Source organism: Helianthus annuus, chromosome 15 (assembly GCF_002127325.2).
Source record: "Helianthus annuus cultivar XRQ/B chromosome 15, HanXRQr2.0-SUNRISE, whole genome shotgun sequence".
In the NCBI taxonomy this organism is placed as follows: Eukaryota; Viridiplantae; Streptophyta; class Magnoliopsida; order Asterales; family Asteraceae; genus Helianthus; species Helianthus annuus.
Window position 1 is genome coordinate 62,037,781 of NC_035447.2, and position 21,401 is coordinate 62,059,181.

Sequence of the window (21,401 nt, forward strand, 5' to 3'; positions counted from 1 at the left end):
AATAGGGCCAAGAGTATGCATCTTGATTGGACAAAATGGAAAAATTCTATGATGTAAGGGTGTTTTGTTTTGTTTATTGTTAGCTTGCTCTTGCTGATGGCGAGCGCTACCAAAGGGAACTTGGTCGGGGCCACATGCATAACTAATTAGATTTTTTTTTGAAAGGAAAAAAAACCCGTGATTTATCGTTATATAGTTAAAGGAGCTTTAAAGGGAGCGTTATCTCACTTCATGCAAGTTAACAATAAGACCTATCGTTTATATAAATATGTATTAATAAAAAAAATAACGCTCCCTTTTATCGTTAATCCCATTTTTTACGGCTGTCACAGTAGGTACAACAACCAAACAACTACTCACATAAGTCATGTATTCGATCCGTGGCATAACCGCACAACTACGTGCCACTTGGTTGGGGGTCAGCCTTGGAGTCGAACTCATGACCACCCGGTCAGGAACCACTAAAATGCATAAACCTTACCATCCTTTTACCTTGGTTATTTAAATGAAACTATGCATTCTTTAGATAATGGCAAGTGGCACCGTCCTCCTTTCACATGCTTTCATTACTTTCTTAGACCATGTGTAGTGGGCGTTTTCTTTAAAAAAATTTCAAAAAAAACGCCCTATAACGCCTACCCCACCATTACATGGGGCGTTACTTTTCTAAATTTTGGAAAAATTTTTGTTTCGGCGTTTTCTTTAAAACGCTCAAAGCAAACAAAGGGATGAGGGTAGAACTTTGACTCACCAATGGGAACTAAGATTAGTGGATGACTATGAATAAGGTTTTTTTTTTAATCCTTTTTAATAATTGGAAGGGGCATTATTAGGCATTATGCCCACTACACCACTTTTGCTATAATGCCCCATGCTGACTGAGATGATACGTGTCGGATAATGCCCCATGGTGGAGGCATTATAATTCTTCACCACTACACATGTTGTTAATATACTAGTGATTTCAAAATGATTTCTATCAAAGTTTTCCCGCTCGTAAGGTGTATGCGAACAAAGCCATGTGCTGTGTACATCGAAAACTGCCATTATATTATATAAAAAGAATATTAAATTATTTACAGATGTACATCAGTAGACCTTAAAAAGGCCCCCAGTTCATTTGCCATACTCAGTTTCTCTCAAAAGGGCTCTGGGTTGAAGAAGATGACGGAAGGAAGGGTGCTTTTTAGCTCAGGTCTGGCCTGGCCTGGGTAAGACGATGGTCGTGATTCCGTCTTGCAACACAAAAGACTCATTGCGCCACCACCGGAAAAAAAACGGCCAAAATCATCATCAGGTACGATGTTGTAGTCTTTGATCGATGTCAAAGCAAGCATGACATGGTCTTTTTATACAAGTGTATAAGCATGAGTAATCAAATGAAATAAAGCACTACGATAAAAACCCATACCTAGAGCTAACATCATATAACCCAACTGACACATTGTGGAATAGGCAAAAGTAACCTCTCTTAATGTCTTTTTGAGCAAGAGCTAATAACTTGTACCAAAGGCATGGAAAATACTAGTATATTAATGTTCGTTAATGTTATGTTATTTTTGGTTTCGTTTCCTTTTATAACTGAAAACACAGTATATTTTTCTCATAGTATCCTTCTGTTGAGAAATTCTTGACTTTGTCCCTAGTTTCGTTTTTATTGTTTTACAGTAATAAATAAAAAAGTGAATTTTGATTTTAGCCCCTGTGATTATATCACTTTTATCCTTTTTAGCCCAAAAAGAATCATTTAATATCTAAACCCCCCAACGTCTTTTTTTCTAACCCCTTTGGCCCTCAACGTCTTTTTTTCTAACTCTTTTGGCCCCTAAAAGTAAATGGATGGGTTAGTGTTAGGGGCCAAATGGGTTAGAAAAAAAAACGTTGAGGGTTTAGATGTTAAAAGATTCCTTTTTGGGTTAAAAAGGTAAAAGTGATGTAACACAGAAGCCAAAATCATAATTTACTATAATTAAAAAATATTAATTTCAAAAAATTATAGCACTGAATGTTAAATAATAATTAATTAATTATTCTAAATATTTGAAAATAACTAATTTATCTATCACTCTTTCCGATGTCACTTAACTTACAACAAACTTCCGAACCCGACCAGATTTCAAAGCCACCCGAACCCGTCCTTCATTTAGTGCTGTCCATTTTTATATAAAACCTTAATTTAAAGCCACCCGAACCCCTCCTCCATTTAGGGCTGTCCATTTTTATTTGACGCCCGAAACCCAACCTGATTAAAGCCACCTGAACCCATCCTTCATTTAGGGTGGTGCATTTTTATTTGAAACCCAAACCCGAGACCTGACTTGAATTCAAAGCCACCCAAACCCGAGTTAAAGAATACGTGAGAAACCCCGAACCTGACCAATCAGAAGTGTAATACTGAGAGATAATTCCATGTAGTGAAATAACAATGAATGATATCATCATAAATAGCACATTAATTTAGACGAAATACACATGATAAAACCCCACATATATATATTTGTCCTCAAATATCATTCTACTTTCAAAAATCCTAAATTCATATCCGTTGGATCACTAAAATCATATCCGTTGGATCGATTATTATATATGCTACTTTCAGAAGTACAAAGGCAACAAAATTCATCTCCGGCAGATCGCTTAATTCATGTCTGTTGGATCGCTTAAAACGTACAAGGGTAACTGGTATCTATTACCTGTAAGTGTCAAGAGTGAGTGGGTCAATCTCACAACACGAATAGGATAGGACCTACATTATGTTCATCATATAATAAATACGTACATGAAGAATGAACGTACCAGTATCATCATAGCATATTGTCATGTCGCGATTGCCGAGCCTAATGTTATTACGCTCCAAATCTTCGCTCTCAGCAGCCTCTTTAAGGGCTTCCCAGATCTCTGAAAACATAAATTAAACAAACCAACTTAGTATTTTTCGTCTCGCACCAACCAAATGAAAAAAAAAAATCAACCTGTTCTTCCACCATTGCGACGAGGAGCCATACGCCAGAAACTATCACGCGTCCGAGGAAGCTCAACATTTGAAAACATGTTATTATTACCACGTCTCCAAGGCGTCGGACTCGATACCCTGTTAGTGTCTGCAGGTTTCACGACAAGGCCAAAACATTAGTACTCATTGTAAAGATTAAACACTAACAAAGCAACTCAATATGTATAACATTCAAGATTAAACGTAACATTCTAGCAAAAATCTTATCAGTAGTATAAACATAAAGAAAATGATTCCTTCACTTCCAAAAGTCGAAAAAAAAAAAAGATTGTAATAAAATTTAAGAACAACGTACCACTGACTTGGTTAATAGTCGAATTGATCGAGAATACCATTTTGATGAATTTCCGCTGTGAATGTTGGATTGACAGTTTTATTGCATTGGGGGCTTTCAACAGATGGAGATGGTATGGGATTATATATAAACCGCAAGGTGGTGCGTGATATAGTAGCCACACTCACGTTACGTTTTCCTTTGATTACATTTAGACGCACAAAATAATTTTTTAATTGTCTTAGGAGGTGCTAAACCAAACTCCTGGGCCGGCTTTCCTTGGGATGCCATTTTAATGGCATTTTGGTAATTCTCGGTGTTGGTGTAAAAGTTATTTATAAAAAATAGATTATTTGAAAAATAATTACTAAAATAAGTGTTTTTCTATATTTCTTTATTTTTAACTAATATGTTATAATTCTTCTATTTTTATTTAATCGACCTATCACATTTGTATTCTTTTCTTCCATCTAACTCATTATATAAATTTTTAACTAACTTATTAATTATTATATATATTTTTTCTTTTTTTTTATAATGAAACCCATGTTAAAACAAACTGAGATTGTTGAATTTATTTTATTTTTAAATGCTAATACCTCTCGTCGACTATTTTAATTTAATTTTTTTGAGAGTAATTTTTCATTTACTATTGTCTGAGTAGTTGATTACCAATTCAAATGAAAACCCATAATATAGTGTTTCCAAAAGTTACATAAATTTTATTAACAACTAGTGGGCAAAATATTTACGTAGATTAATTGGTTCGTAATTTTGTTGGCCAACTCGATACTTATTATTATCTTTTATTATCAGCTTATTGGTTCGTAACTTCCTGTAGTGGGGCGGTATGAGGGGCTATAGCGCCCACACTCCGGGATACGGGATTGCGGGGCACCATGAAGGAAAAAGAGGGGTGGGGCGTGAGCTCCATAGCGGCGCTATGTATTGTTTGTTTGAATTTTTATTTGTTTTTTTTTATTTTCTGGTTTTTCCCTCACTCATAAACATATATACATACATATGTTTGTAATGCTCTGTTTCTGTTTTGTTGTAGGTATCGAAGAAGGAAGAAGGGTTTATACATAATTGGTCCCTGCAAATTGGAGAAGAAAACAAATTGGTCCCTGCAAGTCTCAAATATCTAAAATTTGTTTTTAAAACTTCGTTTTTAACATATTTGGTCCCTGCAATTATGAAAACTTATTTTATTTAATGTTTTTTATTTAACATTAAAGGGTTTTAATTTAAAAAAGTTACAAATTAATTAAAAAAATTGAAAATTAATTAATTGAGTAATGATGATAAAGGGGCTTTACGACTACGGCCTCAATTTGCATAACGTCTCATAAAGCCCCGTGATAACATGGCGTGCCACATGTCGTATAACTGTTATAAAGGGGCCTTATGACTACGGATGACCTAAGACCATGGGGTATAGTGGGGTTTGGGTTGGGCTTGGATTGGGCCATTTGTTGACACGTGGAATGGGAGCCCCCCACCGTCTGGTTACGTGTCCCCGGGGTATGGCGGGGCGTGGGTTGGGCTTGGGTTGGGTGTGGCAGATTGTTAAAAAAAATAATACAAAACGAGCAAGCCAATAAGAGCAAGCCAGCTAGCATGTCCCCCCGCCTCACGCCCGGCTTGAAAGTCACGCCCCAACCCAAACCCACCCAGGGTGATGCCTTGAACGTTTTCCCCCAACCCACGCCCAAACCCCCGCCCCATACCCCATGGCCTAACTAAAAAATACTGACAGTGATGCAACCAAATACGAGGTTGTCGTTCAAAGAGAGTGACGCTGAGTTGGCAGGTGGCAGGTGGCGGTTTCGTCTGGGGAGAAGACAAACCTCTCACACACTCTCTCTAACTTTATTCTAACCGTTTATAAAAAAGTAGAATGAGCTTTGGGAACGTGAGAATCAAGGCCTCATTTACTGATTCCATGCTGGTCCCCACAGCCCACACCAGTGTTGCATATTATATCTTTTTGTTGAAAGGCAATTGCATGCAATTGTCGCCGAAATAGTGGGCCGGGTCCTGTCTGTTCATAGTGGTGAGCAGCCGGTGGTACCCTACTCCCTATCTTGACCGGAGATTCCCCCACGCGCTGTTAGGATCAAGTTCTTTTTCGATTCAGTGGTGTGTCGTTGCTCCCTCTGTACTCCTTTCCCTCAGTAGTGTCCTGGTTTCCTCGAGGGCTTAGCGGGTCTGATACCGGTCGCGGCTATCTGTGTATAGTTAAGCTAGACTGGTTCGAATCCCATTAACACCTTATAGGGACGAGGTTCTACTGGTTCGTTTCTTTGTTCGGAGTAGCATGGGGAGGAAAATGTGGCAACAGCAGAAAGATAACTGGAATGTGATGTTAAACCGTCATGATTACAGAAGAGAAAAAGCCCTTAACAACAGAGAAAGAGAGGAGGGAGAGATTTTTAACGAAGGGGAATACAAGTCAGACAATAGATATGGATACAACAAACATACCAGACCAAGTAACGAAGAGGAAGAGGCGATGAAGACGGAACAAGCAACAACGTTCTATGTATCCAACATTCACCCTAAGTTAACTGACGGCGAACTTTGGACGGAATGCAGGAGTTACGGGCATCTTGTTGATGCCTATATTGCCAAAAAACTGGATAAAAGGGGCCTAAGGTTTGGGTTTTTAAGATTTGCAAAGGTGAAGGACGAGACAAAAATGGTCAAAGCACTAAATCAATTATGTTTCGAAGGATGGAAGATAAGGGCAAATGTGGCAAAATTCGTAAAGATCAAGAAAAACCCGGTTCAAATGATGAGGAAGGAATGGGTAAGGAAAACATGTGATAATACACCGCAGCCGAAGCAAATGCCTACGTATCACGGAAGCAAGGTATCTTGGGCAGACATAGCTAGAGGAAAAAGACCAGAGAAGCAAGAAGATATAGCGTTAAAATTCGGTCACGAATCAGAAGTATATCAAAAATGGAAAGAAGTTGCAATAATCGGCGAACTTAAAAGTATCAACCACCTACGTAAATTATGGATGATGAAGGAGGATCTAAGTCTACAAGATGCAGAAGTCAGATATGTGGGAGGTATGAAAGTTCTAATTACGGCTAAGAATGAAGAAAGTGCTAGGGTTATCTTCAACAGAGATGAGAAGAGCTGGGATCAATGGTTGGGTAACATCCAGCAATGGAATGGTGATGTCATACCATTCCAAAGGATGGCATGGTTAGTAATCAGGGGGGTACCAATTCAGATATGGGGGGACGACGTTTTTAATTGCATAGCGGAAAGATACGGTAAGATAGTAGAACCATCGGAGGCTGACGACAGAGATTTAAACTTGAATTACGACGTGGTCGGAGTAATTGTAAATGACGGAGCTCTTATAAATGAAAAGATAAAAATTTGGTGGAAAGGTATGATGCTTGATGTATGGGTTTCGGAAGCTAACTACATGTGGCAACCTAAACTCGTACCAGATAGAACAAATGATAAACACCGGGTTCCAGAAGAACTACCACCGGAAAATGAGGTACCGTCGCCGGAGATTGGAACACCGATGAACCTGGAAAACGAGGGCATACCTAAGGTCGGAGTAGAAACATTGAATGAAGGAAATGTAGAGGCAAGAGAAACAGGGGAACAAACGCCAATGAATGAAGAGAGAGAAAAGACAACAAATGAGGAGGAAAACGAGGTAGGAAATAATGACTCACCAAGGAATGTGGAAAAGGCACAGAACAATACAGGCGCATCGGAACAGGAGACTGGTAGGGCCCAAGACATTCCAAATAATAATCAAAATGGGCCGAATGAAGAAAGACATAGTGGGCCGACCAGGATGAAACACTTTAAAAGAAAAAGAACAAGTCTGGCAAAAAGTTGTTTAGGTAGCTTAAAGCCCAATCAAACAATATTAAAAAGAAAAATCCCAGACTTAAATATCGAATTATCGGATGAATCTAGATTGCGTACCAAAAGGAGAGCAGTGATAAAAAGGAGAAACAAGAGGAGAAATAAGGAGGCAGTAAGAGAGACGGAAGAAGAAATAAATAACTTTGAGCAAACTGGATCTGGGATTGAAGACGAATACGAATCAGATTGGGAGGAGGAATCAAGAGGGGAGGAAAACACGGAAGAAATAATTGCAGAAACACAGGAAAGAGAAATAACTGAGGATGCAGCCGAGAATCATAGGGAAATCAACGATACAATCAGGGTGGGGCAGGAAGTAGGGGTAGATTTAACACAAAAAGTGGTAATGATCAAAGATGTCATAGCCGAAGAGCAGGTGGAAGCTGGTCAAACATGAATTTTGGGTCCCTAAATTTGAAAGGTGCAGGGGGAGCAGGAAAGGGGGTAAAAGTCAGAGAGTTGATAACAAAATTCAATTTATCTTTCGTTGCACTACAGGAAACTCAATTTAGAGATATCCCGGACAACATAGTGAAGAGATTCTGGACTAGTACAGAGTTCGAATACTCGAAGGTGGATGCGGAAGGTAGATCGGGGGGCTTGCTCTCAATCTGGGATAAAGGTATGTTCAAAAAATCTGTAGAAGTTAAAAACCAAAATTTCTTACTGATTAAAGGAAAAATAACGGGGCGTGAAGAAGAGATAATAATTGTCAATGTATATGGGCCAACGATTCAAACGAACAGGAGAAGACTTTGGGAAGACCTGTTGGATGTAAGAAATAGAATTCAAGGGCTGTGGATATTACTTGGGGACTTTAACGAAGTACGTGTGCCAGAGGACCGTCACAATTCACAATTCGATATAAACGGAGCATTGTGCTTCAACAATTTTATAAGCACGGGTGGATTTCAGGAATATAACATGAGTGGCAAAAGGTTTACGTTCATGTCAGGTGACGGTACGAACCTTAGTAAGATAGATAGGGTATTGGTGTGTGATGAGTTTATGTCTAAATGGCCCAATGCAACACTATTGGCACTTGACAGAGAAATTTCGGATCATAGCCCACTGATACTCATTTCGGTTAATAACAATTTTGGACCGATTCCATTCAGAGTTTTCAATAGTTGGTTTGGGAAGTTGGGTTTTGATGATGCCGTGAAGAAAGGAATGGAAAAAACAAATGGCTCGTCATTTAAAGATGAAATCATGGCAATTAAATTGAAAGCTATTAAAGATGAGCTTAAACAATGGCGAAAGAATAAAAAGGAGGAAGAGGAGAAAGAGTTAACGGAGGCACAAAGCAAATTACTAGTAATAGATAACTTGGCGGAAAATAGGAGGCTTACGGATGACGAAATACACCAATGGAAAGAGTATAAGAAAGTTATTAGAGAATGGCACCAAACACAGTTACTCGATTTACAGCAGAAAGCAAGGGTGAGATGGATTGAATTAGGCGATGAGAATACCAGTTATTTTCACTCCGTGGTCAACAGTCATATATCAAGGAACAAAGTCAACGGGTTATGGATTGGCGGACAGTGGATTTCAGAGCCTATGGAGGTAAAGAATCAATTTCAGAAAGCTTTTAAAGAAAAGTTTGAAGAACCGATAGTGTCGAGACCAAGAATTGGTGCAGACGGATTTTCAAAATTAAGTCAAAGTCAAGCTGCAGGACTAGTAGCACCGTTTTCAATAGAAGAAGTTCGTACAGCAGTATGGGATTGCGGCATTTCAAAGGCACCGGGGCCCGATGGCATCACGTTCAAACTGATTAAGACATTTTGGGAAGAATTTAAAGGTACAATAATGGACGTTATGACACAATTCCACACACACGGCTCGATACATCATACTTGCAGTGCATCTTTCATAGCCCTTATTCCAAAGGTATGTGATCCGATGACATTATCCGACTTTCGACCTATTTCATTAATAGGTGTAGTTAACAAAATAATTTCCAAAGTACTAGCAAACAGAATAAAAGGCGTCATTAAAAGTGTTATATCGGACGAACAATCAGCTTTTGTCTCAGAAAGAAACATTGTGGATGGACCATTGGTCATCAACGAAATAGTAGGTTGGGCGAAAAGAACGAAGAAAAGCATTTTTGTGTTCAAAGCTGACATCGAAAAGGCGTACGACACACTGAATTGGAAGTTTTTAATAACAGTTCTAACGCATATGGGATTTCCTCCAAAGTGGAGGAATTGGGTCATGGGAATACTTTTCGCAGGAAGAGGCTCGGTTCTAGTAAACGGATCACCAACCGGGGAATTCCAATATAAAAGAGGCTTACGCCAAGGGGACCCGTTATCACCATTCTTGTTCATAGTGGCAATGGAGGCTTTACATAATATGATGAAAAAGGCGAGGAACGCAGATTTGTTTTCAGGGGTCAAACTACCAGGTAACGGTCCACTTATATCACATATGCTATTTGCGGACGACTCAATTTTCGTTGGTGAATGGAACGTGGAGAATGCTATGAATCTCAAAAGAATACTAAGAATTTTCTATCTTATTTCGGGATTGAAAGTTAACCCGAGAAAGAGCCAACTATTTGGGATATGCCGCACAGATGCAGAAGTAAACGACATGGCTTCAGTCTTCAGATGCAGAGCAGGTAAATTCCCATTTATTTACTTAGGATTGAAAGTGGGGGCAAACATGAACAGGATTGCAAACTGGAAAGAAGTGATAGAGACTTTTAATAGAAGACTAACAAGGTGGAAAGCAAAAAATCTATCCTTTGCGGGAAGGGTAATTTTAATAAAGTCGGTCTTGGGGAGTCTACCAAATTATTATCTGTCATTATACAAATGTCCGAAAGCCGTGATAAAAGTTCTTGAAGGGATTCGAAGAAAATTCTTATGGGGAGGTTGCAACATTAATAACAAAATTAGATGGGTAAGATGGGAAAAAGTAGTGGCATCAAAGGATTTCGGGGGCCTTGGAATCGGTAACATCAGAGATTTAAACTTAGCTTTATTATTAAAATGGTGGTGGCGTCTAAAGATGGAACCGAACCAAATTTGGGTCAAAGTTATAAAAGCTATACATTGCAATAAAAGAAAAATAATGTCAGTACCAGTGAAAAAAACATCAACAGGGGTATGGAAAAACATTGGTGAAATTGACGGGGAATTCGCAAAAAAGAACATTAACGTGTCAACATTTCTGAAAAGCAAAGTGGGAGAAGGGGATAAAACGATGTTTTGGGAAGACACCTGGCTAGTAAACGAGCCGCTGAAGTCACGGTTTCAAGAATTGCATCAGATGGCTGCGGATAAAAAGGCACTAGTGGTAGAGAACTACAGATTAAATGAAGGGGGCCGATTATGGGATTGGGCTTGGTCTCGGGTACCGGAAACAATTGAGGAAAAAATGCAGATGGAGAACCTCAGTGACTTGTTAGCACAGCACTCGGTGTCTCAAGACTCGGATACGTGGTACTGGAACGATGGCGATGAGGCAGAGTTTACGGTCAAACAGGTTAGGCAAACATTATCAAGACAACTGGACCTTAACTATCAGAGTGAAGAATTCATCTGGAACAAATGGGCATCAAGTAAAAGTAACATGTTTTTATGGCGAGCTATGGATGAAAGAATACCAACGGCAACAGCACTTAGGGATCGAGGGGTAATGCTAGTAGACCACAACTGCAGCCTGTGTGGGGCAGAGGAGGAATCGGCGAACCACGTTCTACTACTATGCAGTTTCGCGAAGCAAGTGTGGAAATCTATTTTTGAGTGGACCAATTGCCGAGAAATCTGTGCAGATGCATCCCTAAAGCAACTGATAAAAGAAATAATGGAGCTGCAGAGGAGTCGGTTTAAGAGGAAGGTCGTACACGCTATTATGATACAAACAGTATGGAATTTGTGGAAAACCAGGAACGAGAAAGTGTTTAGAGGCAAACCGGGCGTCATACAAAAAATCTTGGAGGAAATTAAGGAGGAATCGTACCAATACTTGAAGCAAAGATCAAAGTTTAAAACAATTCAAAGGCAACAATGGTGGGATTTTAATTTTATTATGTAATTTTATAACGAAAATTTGATGTAACTGTAACTTTGGCTTCCAATTGCTGGCTGGGAGCGTTTTTGTTTTATTTTAGTAATGAAAGTTCCGTTTGCTATTCAAAAAAAAATTGCATGCAATTACCATATTCTAACATTTTGGTGAATACCAACCCACCAAAACCCAACCCACCCCCTTTTCTTTTGTGTATTTGTTGTTTGTTTTCATTAGAGTAAACTGCCATTTTAGTCCTTGAGGTTTGGTCATTTTTATCACTTTAGTCTAAAATTTAAATCTTTCAAAACTCAAACCTTTTAAATCTGGGTCCCTGTGGTTTCACTTTTATAGCCATTTTGGTCCAAAAGTGAAATCAACTGATATTTGTCTAATAAAATCCTGTTATTTTATCCTTTTCCTCAAGGGCAAAATGGTCAATATAATTTTATTATAACACATTATTAATTAAATTAATTAACTTAAATAACCCTTTGACCTTGGCCTCATAAAAGCTCAAATATTATCATCTTCCCCAAAATCATCTTCTTCAAACCTCCCAAAAATCAGGGGTGGTGCAAGATGATCGTAGAGAATCAGCATCAGCAACATCTTGAATATAGTGAACACCACGTAAGTTTCCACCAATTATTTTCTCTGGAAATATGAGCAAATGTATCTCACATTGTATGCGTATAAACAGACAAGATTCACAACTTACAAGAATGCAGAAAGAATAATCAATTTTTCTTAATGAAACATGCAATCCATAAGTTTTTCTAAGAATTACCTAGATGCAGTGCACCCTATGGCAATTATGAGGGATCCAAATTTGAGCAATTTTCCTGAATTTGTTGTCAATTTTCGTTTCTCTACATCAATTGTTGTCACTGGATCTTCATTAATCATCTGAAATAAGCTTGGGAATTACACTTTAATCTTCTAATGTTACAGTCAACTCCCAAAAATCAGGGGTAGTGCAAGATGATCGTAGAACAGAGGGTTTGGAAGGGTTTGGAGAAGATGATTTTTGGGGAAGATGATAATATCTGAGCTTTTATGAGGTCAAAGGGTTATTTAATTTAATTAATAATGTGTTATAATAAAATTATATTGACCATTTTGCCCCTGATGAAAAGGACAGAATAACATGATTTTATTAGACAAATATCAGCTCGTTTCACTTTTGGACCAAAATGACAATAAAACTGAAACCACAGGGACCCAGATTTAAAAAGTTTGAGTTTTGAACTAAACTGGCAAAGGTGACCAAATCTCAGGGACCAAAATGGCAGTTTACTCTCTTCTTTATAACTCACTCTTTCAACTTTTAGTATTTTTGTATTAATCTTTACACCCCCTTCAACTTTCTTGAAATTTTGTAACATCGAGTTTTACATTGCTAGTTTTAATGTACGTGTTATTATAATTTCAAGTTTGTTTTTGGTTCAACGTAATTTTTTTTCTTTTAAATAAGTGAGGTTAAATATAATATGTTTTTATACTTATTTTTATGTACATTTTTAGTTGGTTTCGTTTTGATGTAAATTTTGTCGTGTCAGTATGAATTTAAGTTGGTTTATGTTTTGACCTAAACTTTTTTGGGAAGTGAGTCAGGTCAAATATAATATGTTTTCGTACTTCTTTTCATGTACGTTTTCAGTTGACCTACACGTTTTTTTGTTACGATTTTTCTAATTCTAGTTTACGATGTAATGTGCTTTTTTTATTTACGTTCAGATGTGTATAATCGAGTGTCTGCAATGAACCGAAAACATACACATATCATTTTGGTCATAACGACTTTATTTTTTTTTTTTTTATTTCTGGTGCGTCAACACGATAATGAACCAAACCGGTACAAATCAAATTTCCATCATGTTGTCGTCTTTCTAAAAAGCTATATGCAATATCACTTTGGCCCCCTGGATTTTCTAACACATGGTGGTAAAAATTCGACTTTATCTACGTTTTACGTCATGTGAGTCACTTGGTGTTAGAAAATCGTGTTTTGTTTTGCGTTTTTTTCGGTTTTAATCGTCGTTTGGTTGCTACTTAGCACAGTTTTTTATCCCCAATTCGCAACACCAAGGGCTTAAAACTAGTTATAACTATCTATTAATTTTGGAACGTGTCTGCATGTGCTATGCTCCCCCTTTCCTGACTTGCTCCAAGAACTTATTCTTCCGTATTATATAATCAATATTAATTATTTATTTGATTAGTTCTTTTTTTACGACAAACAAAAAAGTATATATAAAACAATAAGGGGTAATATCCAAAATAGCGAAGACTTGGTCAACATTTCAAAAATAGCCAACTGAAACCCCTCAAAGAGGGGTTTCACGAATTCCCACGCGTCTCAAACCAAAAGTTAAGACGTTTCCTCATCAGCCATCCACCGAAAGCCACGTGTCCACAAGTGCTGAAACGTCTCAGAACCTGAAACGTCTCAGGTGAAACATCTCAGAACCTGAAACGTCTCAGGTGAAACGCCTCATTTTCTGTTCCGCTCGTTTTCCGGCAATCCTCTCTGGTACGGTTGAAACGTCTCATTTTCTGTTTTGACCCCCGACTGAATCCAAACCATCCGGTTAAAACTCATTGTTTTTTAAAATAAATACCAGGGCGGAGGTGTTCACGGCCGGCGTTGATGAGGTTCATAAGACCGGCACGGCCGTAGAACTTGGCGAGAAACACGGTGGCGTTAGCTTGAGATTCCGACGACTTGATCCAGTGCAAACAGGGGCGGATGCTGCAGGTTTCACTGCAGCCCTTACGAAGGACTCGGCATCCATTGCAGCTCATACGCATTGTTGGTTGTAAAGGGGGGTTATAGAGAGAGAAAGGGAGTGGGGGTGGAGTTGTAGAGAGAGAAAGGGGAGGGGAGGGGTGGGTGGAAACGTCTTAAGGTATATGTAGTGATTGCCTTTTGACTCCTCCACACTTAAATAATCATATGCTTCCAAAAGGTGGGGTTGTATACGTGGAAAACCAGGTTTGAGGTAAGGTAGATGGAGTGATAGGCAGTGTTTGGACACGTGGCTTTCGGTGGATGGCTGATGAGGAAACGTCTTAACTTTTGGTTTGAGACGCGTGGGAATTTGTAAAACCCCTCTATGAGGGGTTTCAGTTGGCTATTTTTGAAATGTTGACCAAGTCTTGGCTATCTTGGAGATTACCCCAAACAATAACAGCAGCAGCTCCTGCAAAAAAAGAACAATCAGAGAACATAAAGCGCAGGAATGAAAGACACTAACCACCACATTAGATTTTTTTAGGGAAAATTTGGATCACTGATGGAACAATGGAGTATCATCGTGCCACCAGTGGAATCACCCGATCATATCCATCTCTGCCAGGCAATAATGCCTATACACCAACTCAATAGAAAACCCGATATTACACCACACAAATATGAAAAAGCTTAGGCAAAATAAAGGTTAGAAGAAGCAGCTCCACATAATTTGGCACCACTTTTCCTAACTAACGCTATAGGGTATGGTTTCCACTTCCCTCTTCTTCCTTAAGTCCACTTTAGCGCTACATTACCATCCCCTTTCACTTCAGTGTTCTTCCCCTAACATGGGGTGTGGTTTCCCTTCTTCCCCTTTCCATTTTTTATATAATTTATTTCATGTGTTTTATTTATAAATAACATTTTTAATCGTTTAATTTGTTAAAATAATAAATAAGATCTTTTTAATTTAAATTAAACATTAAAACATTAACATATATAACTAAAAACAAATTTGAGGGGTCTTTTTAGAATTAAAACCAAATTCTAGAGTGTATTATTTAATACTAAAACAAACTTAAGGGGTTGTCAAGTCATAGAACAAACTTGAGCGGTAAAAGCTGCAACACACAAATAACGTCCTTCTTCCTCATCCATAATAAACCCGAGTGTTAAAAAAACAAATTAATAAGTAAATAAAACACACACAAATGATTGGGGGGAAGTCCCGGTTGGCTACGAAGAACCATCCCGGGGGGGGGGGGGGGGAGTTGTTCCCCGTTGGCAAAAGCTCTACCTCAGCGTTCCCGGTTCTCTTCCCGAACCCATACCCCGTGACCTAATAGACATTCATTTCGGTCGATTTTTGGTACCACAACCTAATACACTTTTTTTGTAATTATCTTTTACGTATTGTGTTTTACACTTTTTTTGTAAGTATCTTTTACACATTGTGTTTTATGAATCGTGTGTTGTCTTGCTACATGTATCCACGCCGCCGCACGCCATCGCAACACGTGACAGACAAAATACTAGTTATAATAGAAGGCATACCACCCAATTCCACTTACTCATAGATTCAACCGCGATCCGGTTACCCCCTGCCTTTGTTTGCCACTTCACAAAAAATCCAAACTTTATCATATAGTGACAATAAAATTGAACAAATCTAAAGGTTAAGATATAAAATTAGCAAAAAAAAAAAGCAAAAAAAAAAAAAAACAAATTGGGTCAAAGTTCTATTACTTTGTGAGTGATAGAGAAAAATAAGTTAAAAGTTGGGAGTGTTGTCGGCCAACAAATGAAAATTGTCCAATAACCCTGTATACGTGTCGACATCATTTTGGACTTATTAAAAATAAAAAAATACATGTTATAGTTTTAAAGCTATATTGAGAGGTTATTGGTTGATTTTGGTTCTTCTAGAGGGCCCGTTATAGTTTTAAGGCTATATATTGAGAGCTTAGTGGATGATTTTGGTTCTTCGGGGCACACCACGTCGACATTGGTAGAGTGGCCCTATTACTCTAGTGTTAACTACAAATCATAGATTATGTTTTATTTGTTATATTAAATCACTTTAAGTAATTTTATCATCAGTTGTTGTGTCCTTTGAAGTTTGAAGACCCATATTTTCCCTATCTTGATGAAAAATCTTGAATTTGGCATTGACTGCTTAGGTTGCAAACCTGTAAACCATTAGTGGAGTATCTAGGGGACCCGAAAATCCGGTTGCTTGAAATAACCATTAGAGTAAATTACAAGTTTTGTCCTTTATGTTTGTATCAAGTTACAGGCGTTGTCCTTTGCCTTTAAATTTGACGAGTTTTGTCCTTAGCGTTTCAAAATCATGCATGTTATGTCTTTTAGCTCTAATCCAGTTAGATTTTTTGGTTAAGTACGGTCATGTGCCTTGCATATGAGGGTATCTTTGTCTTTTCACCTTTTCAGGGGTTATTGTATAAATAAGTTATATAGAAGGACTATTTTGTAAAAATAAAATGATTAAGAAGATGAAGATCTGGAAAATGTTTTCTACGATGATTAGGTTTTGTGAGGCTAACAAAAAGCTTATAAAGTGAAACATCCCATTGGAATTGAAGAAATTGGTTGAATTGAAGGTGTAGGGTTGAATTGGAGGTTTAGATTAGACGAACAATGAAGGAATTGAGAGTGAAATTGGGGAAAATTGAAGAAATTGGGAGAAAATGAGGGAGGATGAAACCCTAATTTGTGTAGTTATCTCAAGGAAGTGACGAAGAGAACTCCGGGAAGTGGCGGCGAATGAGAGGCGAAAATAATGGGAAATTGAAACAAAGACTCACAAGTGGTGGGTTTAGTGGTGGTGGGCGTACGGTGGTGGGTGGTTGATTGTGGTGGGTTAGAGGCGGTGCTGGGTAAAGGGGTGGTTGCGGCGGTAGTCCAAGCCATTAGATCCTCTGTTTTGGTTTTTAACATCTGTCGGCGGCCAAACAGGAGGAAAACTTTTGCTAATTTGACTTTTCTTACAAGTTACTATTTTAAGAATTCCAAGCAGTTTTCTTGAAATTGGTATGGGAATTTCATTGATTGCTGTAAAGTTGATTGAATTTTAAACTTATATACTTATCTTAAAATCATTGAGGGTAAAATGAAATTTGAACCTCATATGTTTATTCGTTACAGCTGCAGATATGTCGGCTTTCTTTTATGCTTAATTAGGTTGCTTAGACTCCAAATGTATAGGTGTGATTTGCAAAGCCTTACCAAGGCGATTTGTAGAGAGAGAGAGAGAGAGAGAGAGGGGGAGAGAGAGTTAGAGAGAGAGAAAGAGATTGTACGAATGAAATTTTATTTTATTTTTTCATTTTTACACAATTAGTCTCTTGTTATAAGCTATTTACTCAATAGTCCTTAGGGAAGTAAAATGACAAAAGTGCCCTAGTGTGTAAGGCACATGACCAACTTTAACAAAAAAATCTAACTAGGTTTGGTCTAAAGGACATAACGTGCAAGATTTTGAAACGTTAAGGACAAAACCAGTCAATTTTGAAGTTAAAGGACACCGCCTGCAATTTGATACATACATAAAGGACAAAACTTGTAATTTACTCTAACCATTAAAATGATCTATAATTTTTTTTGTTATCAAAGTGTAATTTAAGCCGTTCTAAAAAAAGTATAAAGAATTTAAATTAGTATATTTATATCTCTTTTTTTAGAATTTGTATGATTATATATATATATATATATATATATATATATATATAATGGAGGGTTCAAATGAGAATAATTTTTTTGTAAGAATAAAAAAGAACAAACTTCAACCAATAAGAATTCTTCATTTTAGTTCATTTAATTTTTGTATTTAATATGGGGTAAGGGTATATTGGTAAAATTAGATATATCATTAATTGTTAGTATTCCTTTTTAATGGCTAACTAAATTAAACTTGTAACTTATTTTCAAAAAATATATTTTTTCAAAGAAGAAAAAATTTAATTTAAAGTGTAGGATAAATTATGAGGTGTGTAGGATGAATTACGAGTTATGTAGGATAAATTTCAGTATGTGTAGGATAAATTTTGATGTGTCTAAGCAAAAATTTTAGTGTGGAGGATGATAGTCTTTATGACTAATTAATAAGTCAAAAATAACAATAAATGAGGTGAAAGAAAAACTATTTAATGTTTTACAATTGTACCCTTTGTTCTTTTTTTTCTCAATTTAATTTTCTTCTCAAATGAACCTCCCCCTATATATATATATATATATATATATATATATATATATATATATATATATATACATATAGAGTAGGGTTCCTACGGAAAGTGTGTTTTTCCTAGAAAGTCTAGGAAGCGATCTTGTCCATCCGATTGGTGTGTTTAAGGGTTGAGATTAAATCAATGGCAATCTTGTAATAATTAACTATATTTAATAGATTGTTTTAAATGAGTAGTGGCAATTTCGTCCTTATGTGTGTTTTAAACCAATCAAAAATAACCGTCAGAGATATCACATCTCTTTAATATACGCCAATTTCCCCCTCTCTCTCTTTCTCTCTCTAAACCCAAATTCGGAAACCCCCAAAATCATACCAAAAATACCTAAAATCATGGATGAAGATAAGAGATTTTCCTTGTTCTATATACGTAAGATCAAGCTTTCATTGTACTGCGTGTTTTACAAAGCGATTACGGGTGATTCTTGTTTGTAATTGACGGTATTTTGCTGGTTGCAGGGAAGAGATTCAAAAAGCAGGAAACTTTGGAAATGATAGATAGCAGCGGAACAGTTACCGGAAGCCGATCGAAAGTTGGGGCGAAATCTGCTGATGTAAAACACATTTGTATAAATCTGAATTGCTGTTCAAACACAGCTGTATGAATCTGAATTGCTGTTAAAACACAGCTGTATGAATCTGAATGATAAAACATATTTGTATGAATCTGCTTGCTGTTAAAACACAACTGTATGAATCTGAATGATAAAACACATTTGTATGAATCTGCTTGCTGTTAAAACACAGTTGTATGAATCTGAATGCTAAAACACAACTGTATGAATCTGCTTGCTGTTAAAACATATTTGTATGAATCTGCTTACTGTTAAAACACACCTGTATGAATCTGAATGCTAAAACACAATTGTATGAATCTGCTTGCTGTTAAAACACAACTGTATGAATCTGAATGCTAAAACACAACTGTATGCATCTGCTTGTTGTTAAAACACAACTGCATGAATCTGAATGCTAAAACACAACTGTATGAATCTGCTTGCTGTTAAAACACAACTGTATGAATCTGAATAATAAAACACAGCTGTATGAATTTGCTTGCTGTTAAAACACATCACCAAGAACAAACTGTTAAAACACAGAACCAAGAACATGCTGATATATTCCAGCAAGAAAACGAAGGAATGATTGATATTACGTGAGATCAGAAATCGAAAACAAAAAATTCCTAAATTTAAATTTAAATTGTTAAAAAAAAAAACTTCATAAAAGATTAGGAAAAGTAAAAGTATATGATATAGAAACCTATAATATAAATGAATACAAATAAAAACAAACAAATCGAACCAAATTATAAAAAGTACTTGTTATTTATGTATAGTTAGTTATTGAAGATAATTTCCTACAATAAAAATAGATTGTGAAAGTACATAAATGCCCTTTTAGATAAAATCCTTTAATGCCACATGTCGCGTTCTTATTACTTCCTAGACTTTCTAGGAAAAACACACTTTCCACCCAACTCCTACTCATATATATATATATATATATATATATATAGCGGAGAGTTCAAATGAAAAGAAATTTTTTGTAAGAAGAAAAAAGAACAAATTTCAAGCAACAAGAATGTTTTATTTTACTTCATTTAATATAAGTATTTAATGTTACTATAAGGGTACATTGGTAAATCTACATAGGTCATTAATTTGTAGTCTTCCTCTTTAATAGCTAATACATTAATTTTTTTGTAACTTATCTTCAAAATATATATTTAGAAAAAAAAATAAAATAAAATAATTTAAAGTGTAGGATAAATTAGAAGTTGTGTAGGATAAATTACGAGTTGTGTAAGATAAATTTCAACGTGTAGGATGAATTTCGAAATATGTAGGACAACTTTTTGATGTGTGTAGACAAAAAATGTTAGTGTGGAGGATAATAGTCTTTATGACTAATTAATTAGTCAAAAATGATAATAAATGAGATAAGTGAAAAACTATTTAATGTTTTACAAAATTACCCTTTGTTCTTTTTCTTCTCAATTAATTTTTCTTCTCAAATGAACCTTCCCCTATATATATATATATATATATATATATATATATATAGGTAAAGGGTACTGTACAAATTCCCTTATCGTATATTACGTACGCTACAATCTCAGCCGTCCGATCATCTTCCTGCAATGAAAATCGCATTTTTTTTGTAATAATTTCGCATGTGATAAATTTGATGAAATAGCAGCTGTTTTTTGTAACAATTTCGCATGTGTTAATTCAATTTCGCATGTGATAATTTTGATGAAATAGAAGGTTGTTTTTTTGTAACAATTTCGCATGTGTTAATTCAATTTTGCATGTGATAATTTTGATGAAATAGCAGGTTGTGTTTTTGTAACAATTTCGCATGTGGTAATTCAATTTCGCATGTGATAATTTTGATGAAATAGCATGTTGTTTTTTGTAACAATTTCGCATGTGTAATTTTCGATGAAATCGCATGTTAAAAAACCAACATGCGAAATTGTTACAAAAAAACAACATGCGAATTCAATGCGGGAAGATGATCGGACGGCTGAGATTGTAGCGTACGTAATGTACGATAAGCGCATTTGTACGTTAACCTACCCCTATATATATATATATATATATATATATATATTAGTTTAAATTACTTATTTCATTTATAAATAAATAAACTTTATATGCATTCTACAAAATAAATTTATATAATTTCATTTACATTGTTTTATAGCCATTTGTGATTTGCCTATTAGTTATTTCAAATTGGGCTTCTACTAGTTAGTTTCAAAGATTTGGGCTTGATCTGCTGGGTCAAACTGTCAAAGTATGAACTGCATCATAGTCTAGCCAATCTAAAAAAGGGAGCAGCAAAATCGTTAAAAGTTAAAATCATTAAGTGTAAGCCAAGGCGGTAGTGGTGGAGTAACGGAGTGGGTGGGGAAAGACTTAGTGTTCCTTGTAACTCAGGTTCGACTCCCACTCTACCCATTATTTTCTGCGGCATCCAGGTGAAGGACGAATATGGGTGGCGCCGGTTCGTCTAGGATGGAAGGCGTGGTTTTACCGATTATTCCACTGTCATGCCTTCGGGCAGGTGGGGGTCGGGTTTCCGTGCATCTGGGAGAGCCAAGGGGCTAGTGGCGGTCGAGTAGTCGACCTTGACCACAACGCCCGGTGTCACGGTGGTTGGCACGTCT

At 36.6% G+C, this 21,401-nt stretch overlaps 1 protein-coding gene across 1 annotated transcript; it reads left to right on the forward strand.

Moving 5' to 3' along the window:
* The first annotated feature begins 1,106 nt into the window (after window positions 1–1,106).
* LOC110911756 lies at window positions 1,107–7,733 on the forward strand. The gene is made up of 2 exons (XM_022156384.2): window positions 1,107–1,297; window positions 4,345–7,733. The coding sequence occupies exon 2, from the start codon at window positions 5,608–5,610 to the stop codon at window positions 7,591–7,593; it is 1,986 nt and encodes a 661-aa protein (XP_022012076.1). The 5' UTR covers window positions 1,107–1,297; window positions 4,345–5,607; the 3' UTR covers window positions 7,594–7,733.
* The last annotated feature ends 13,668 nt before the right edge of the window (window positions 7,734–21,401 follow it).

Coding starts and splice junctions, on each gene's coding strand:
- LOC110911756 (XM_022156384.2), top strand. CDS start 5,608: ATGGGGAGGAAAATGTGGCAACAGCAGAAAGATAACTGGAATGTGATG.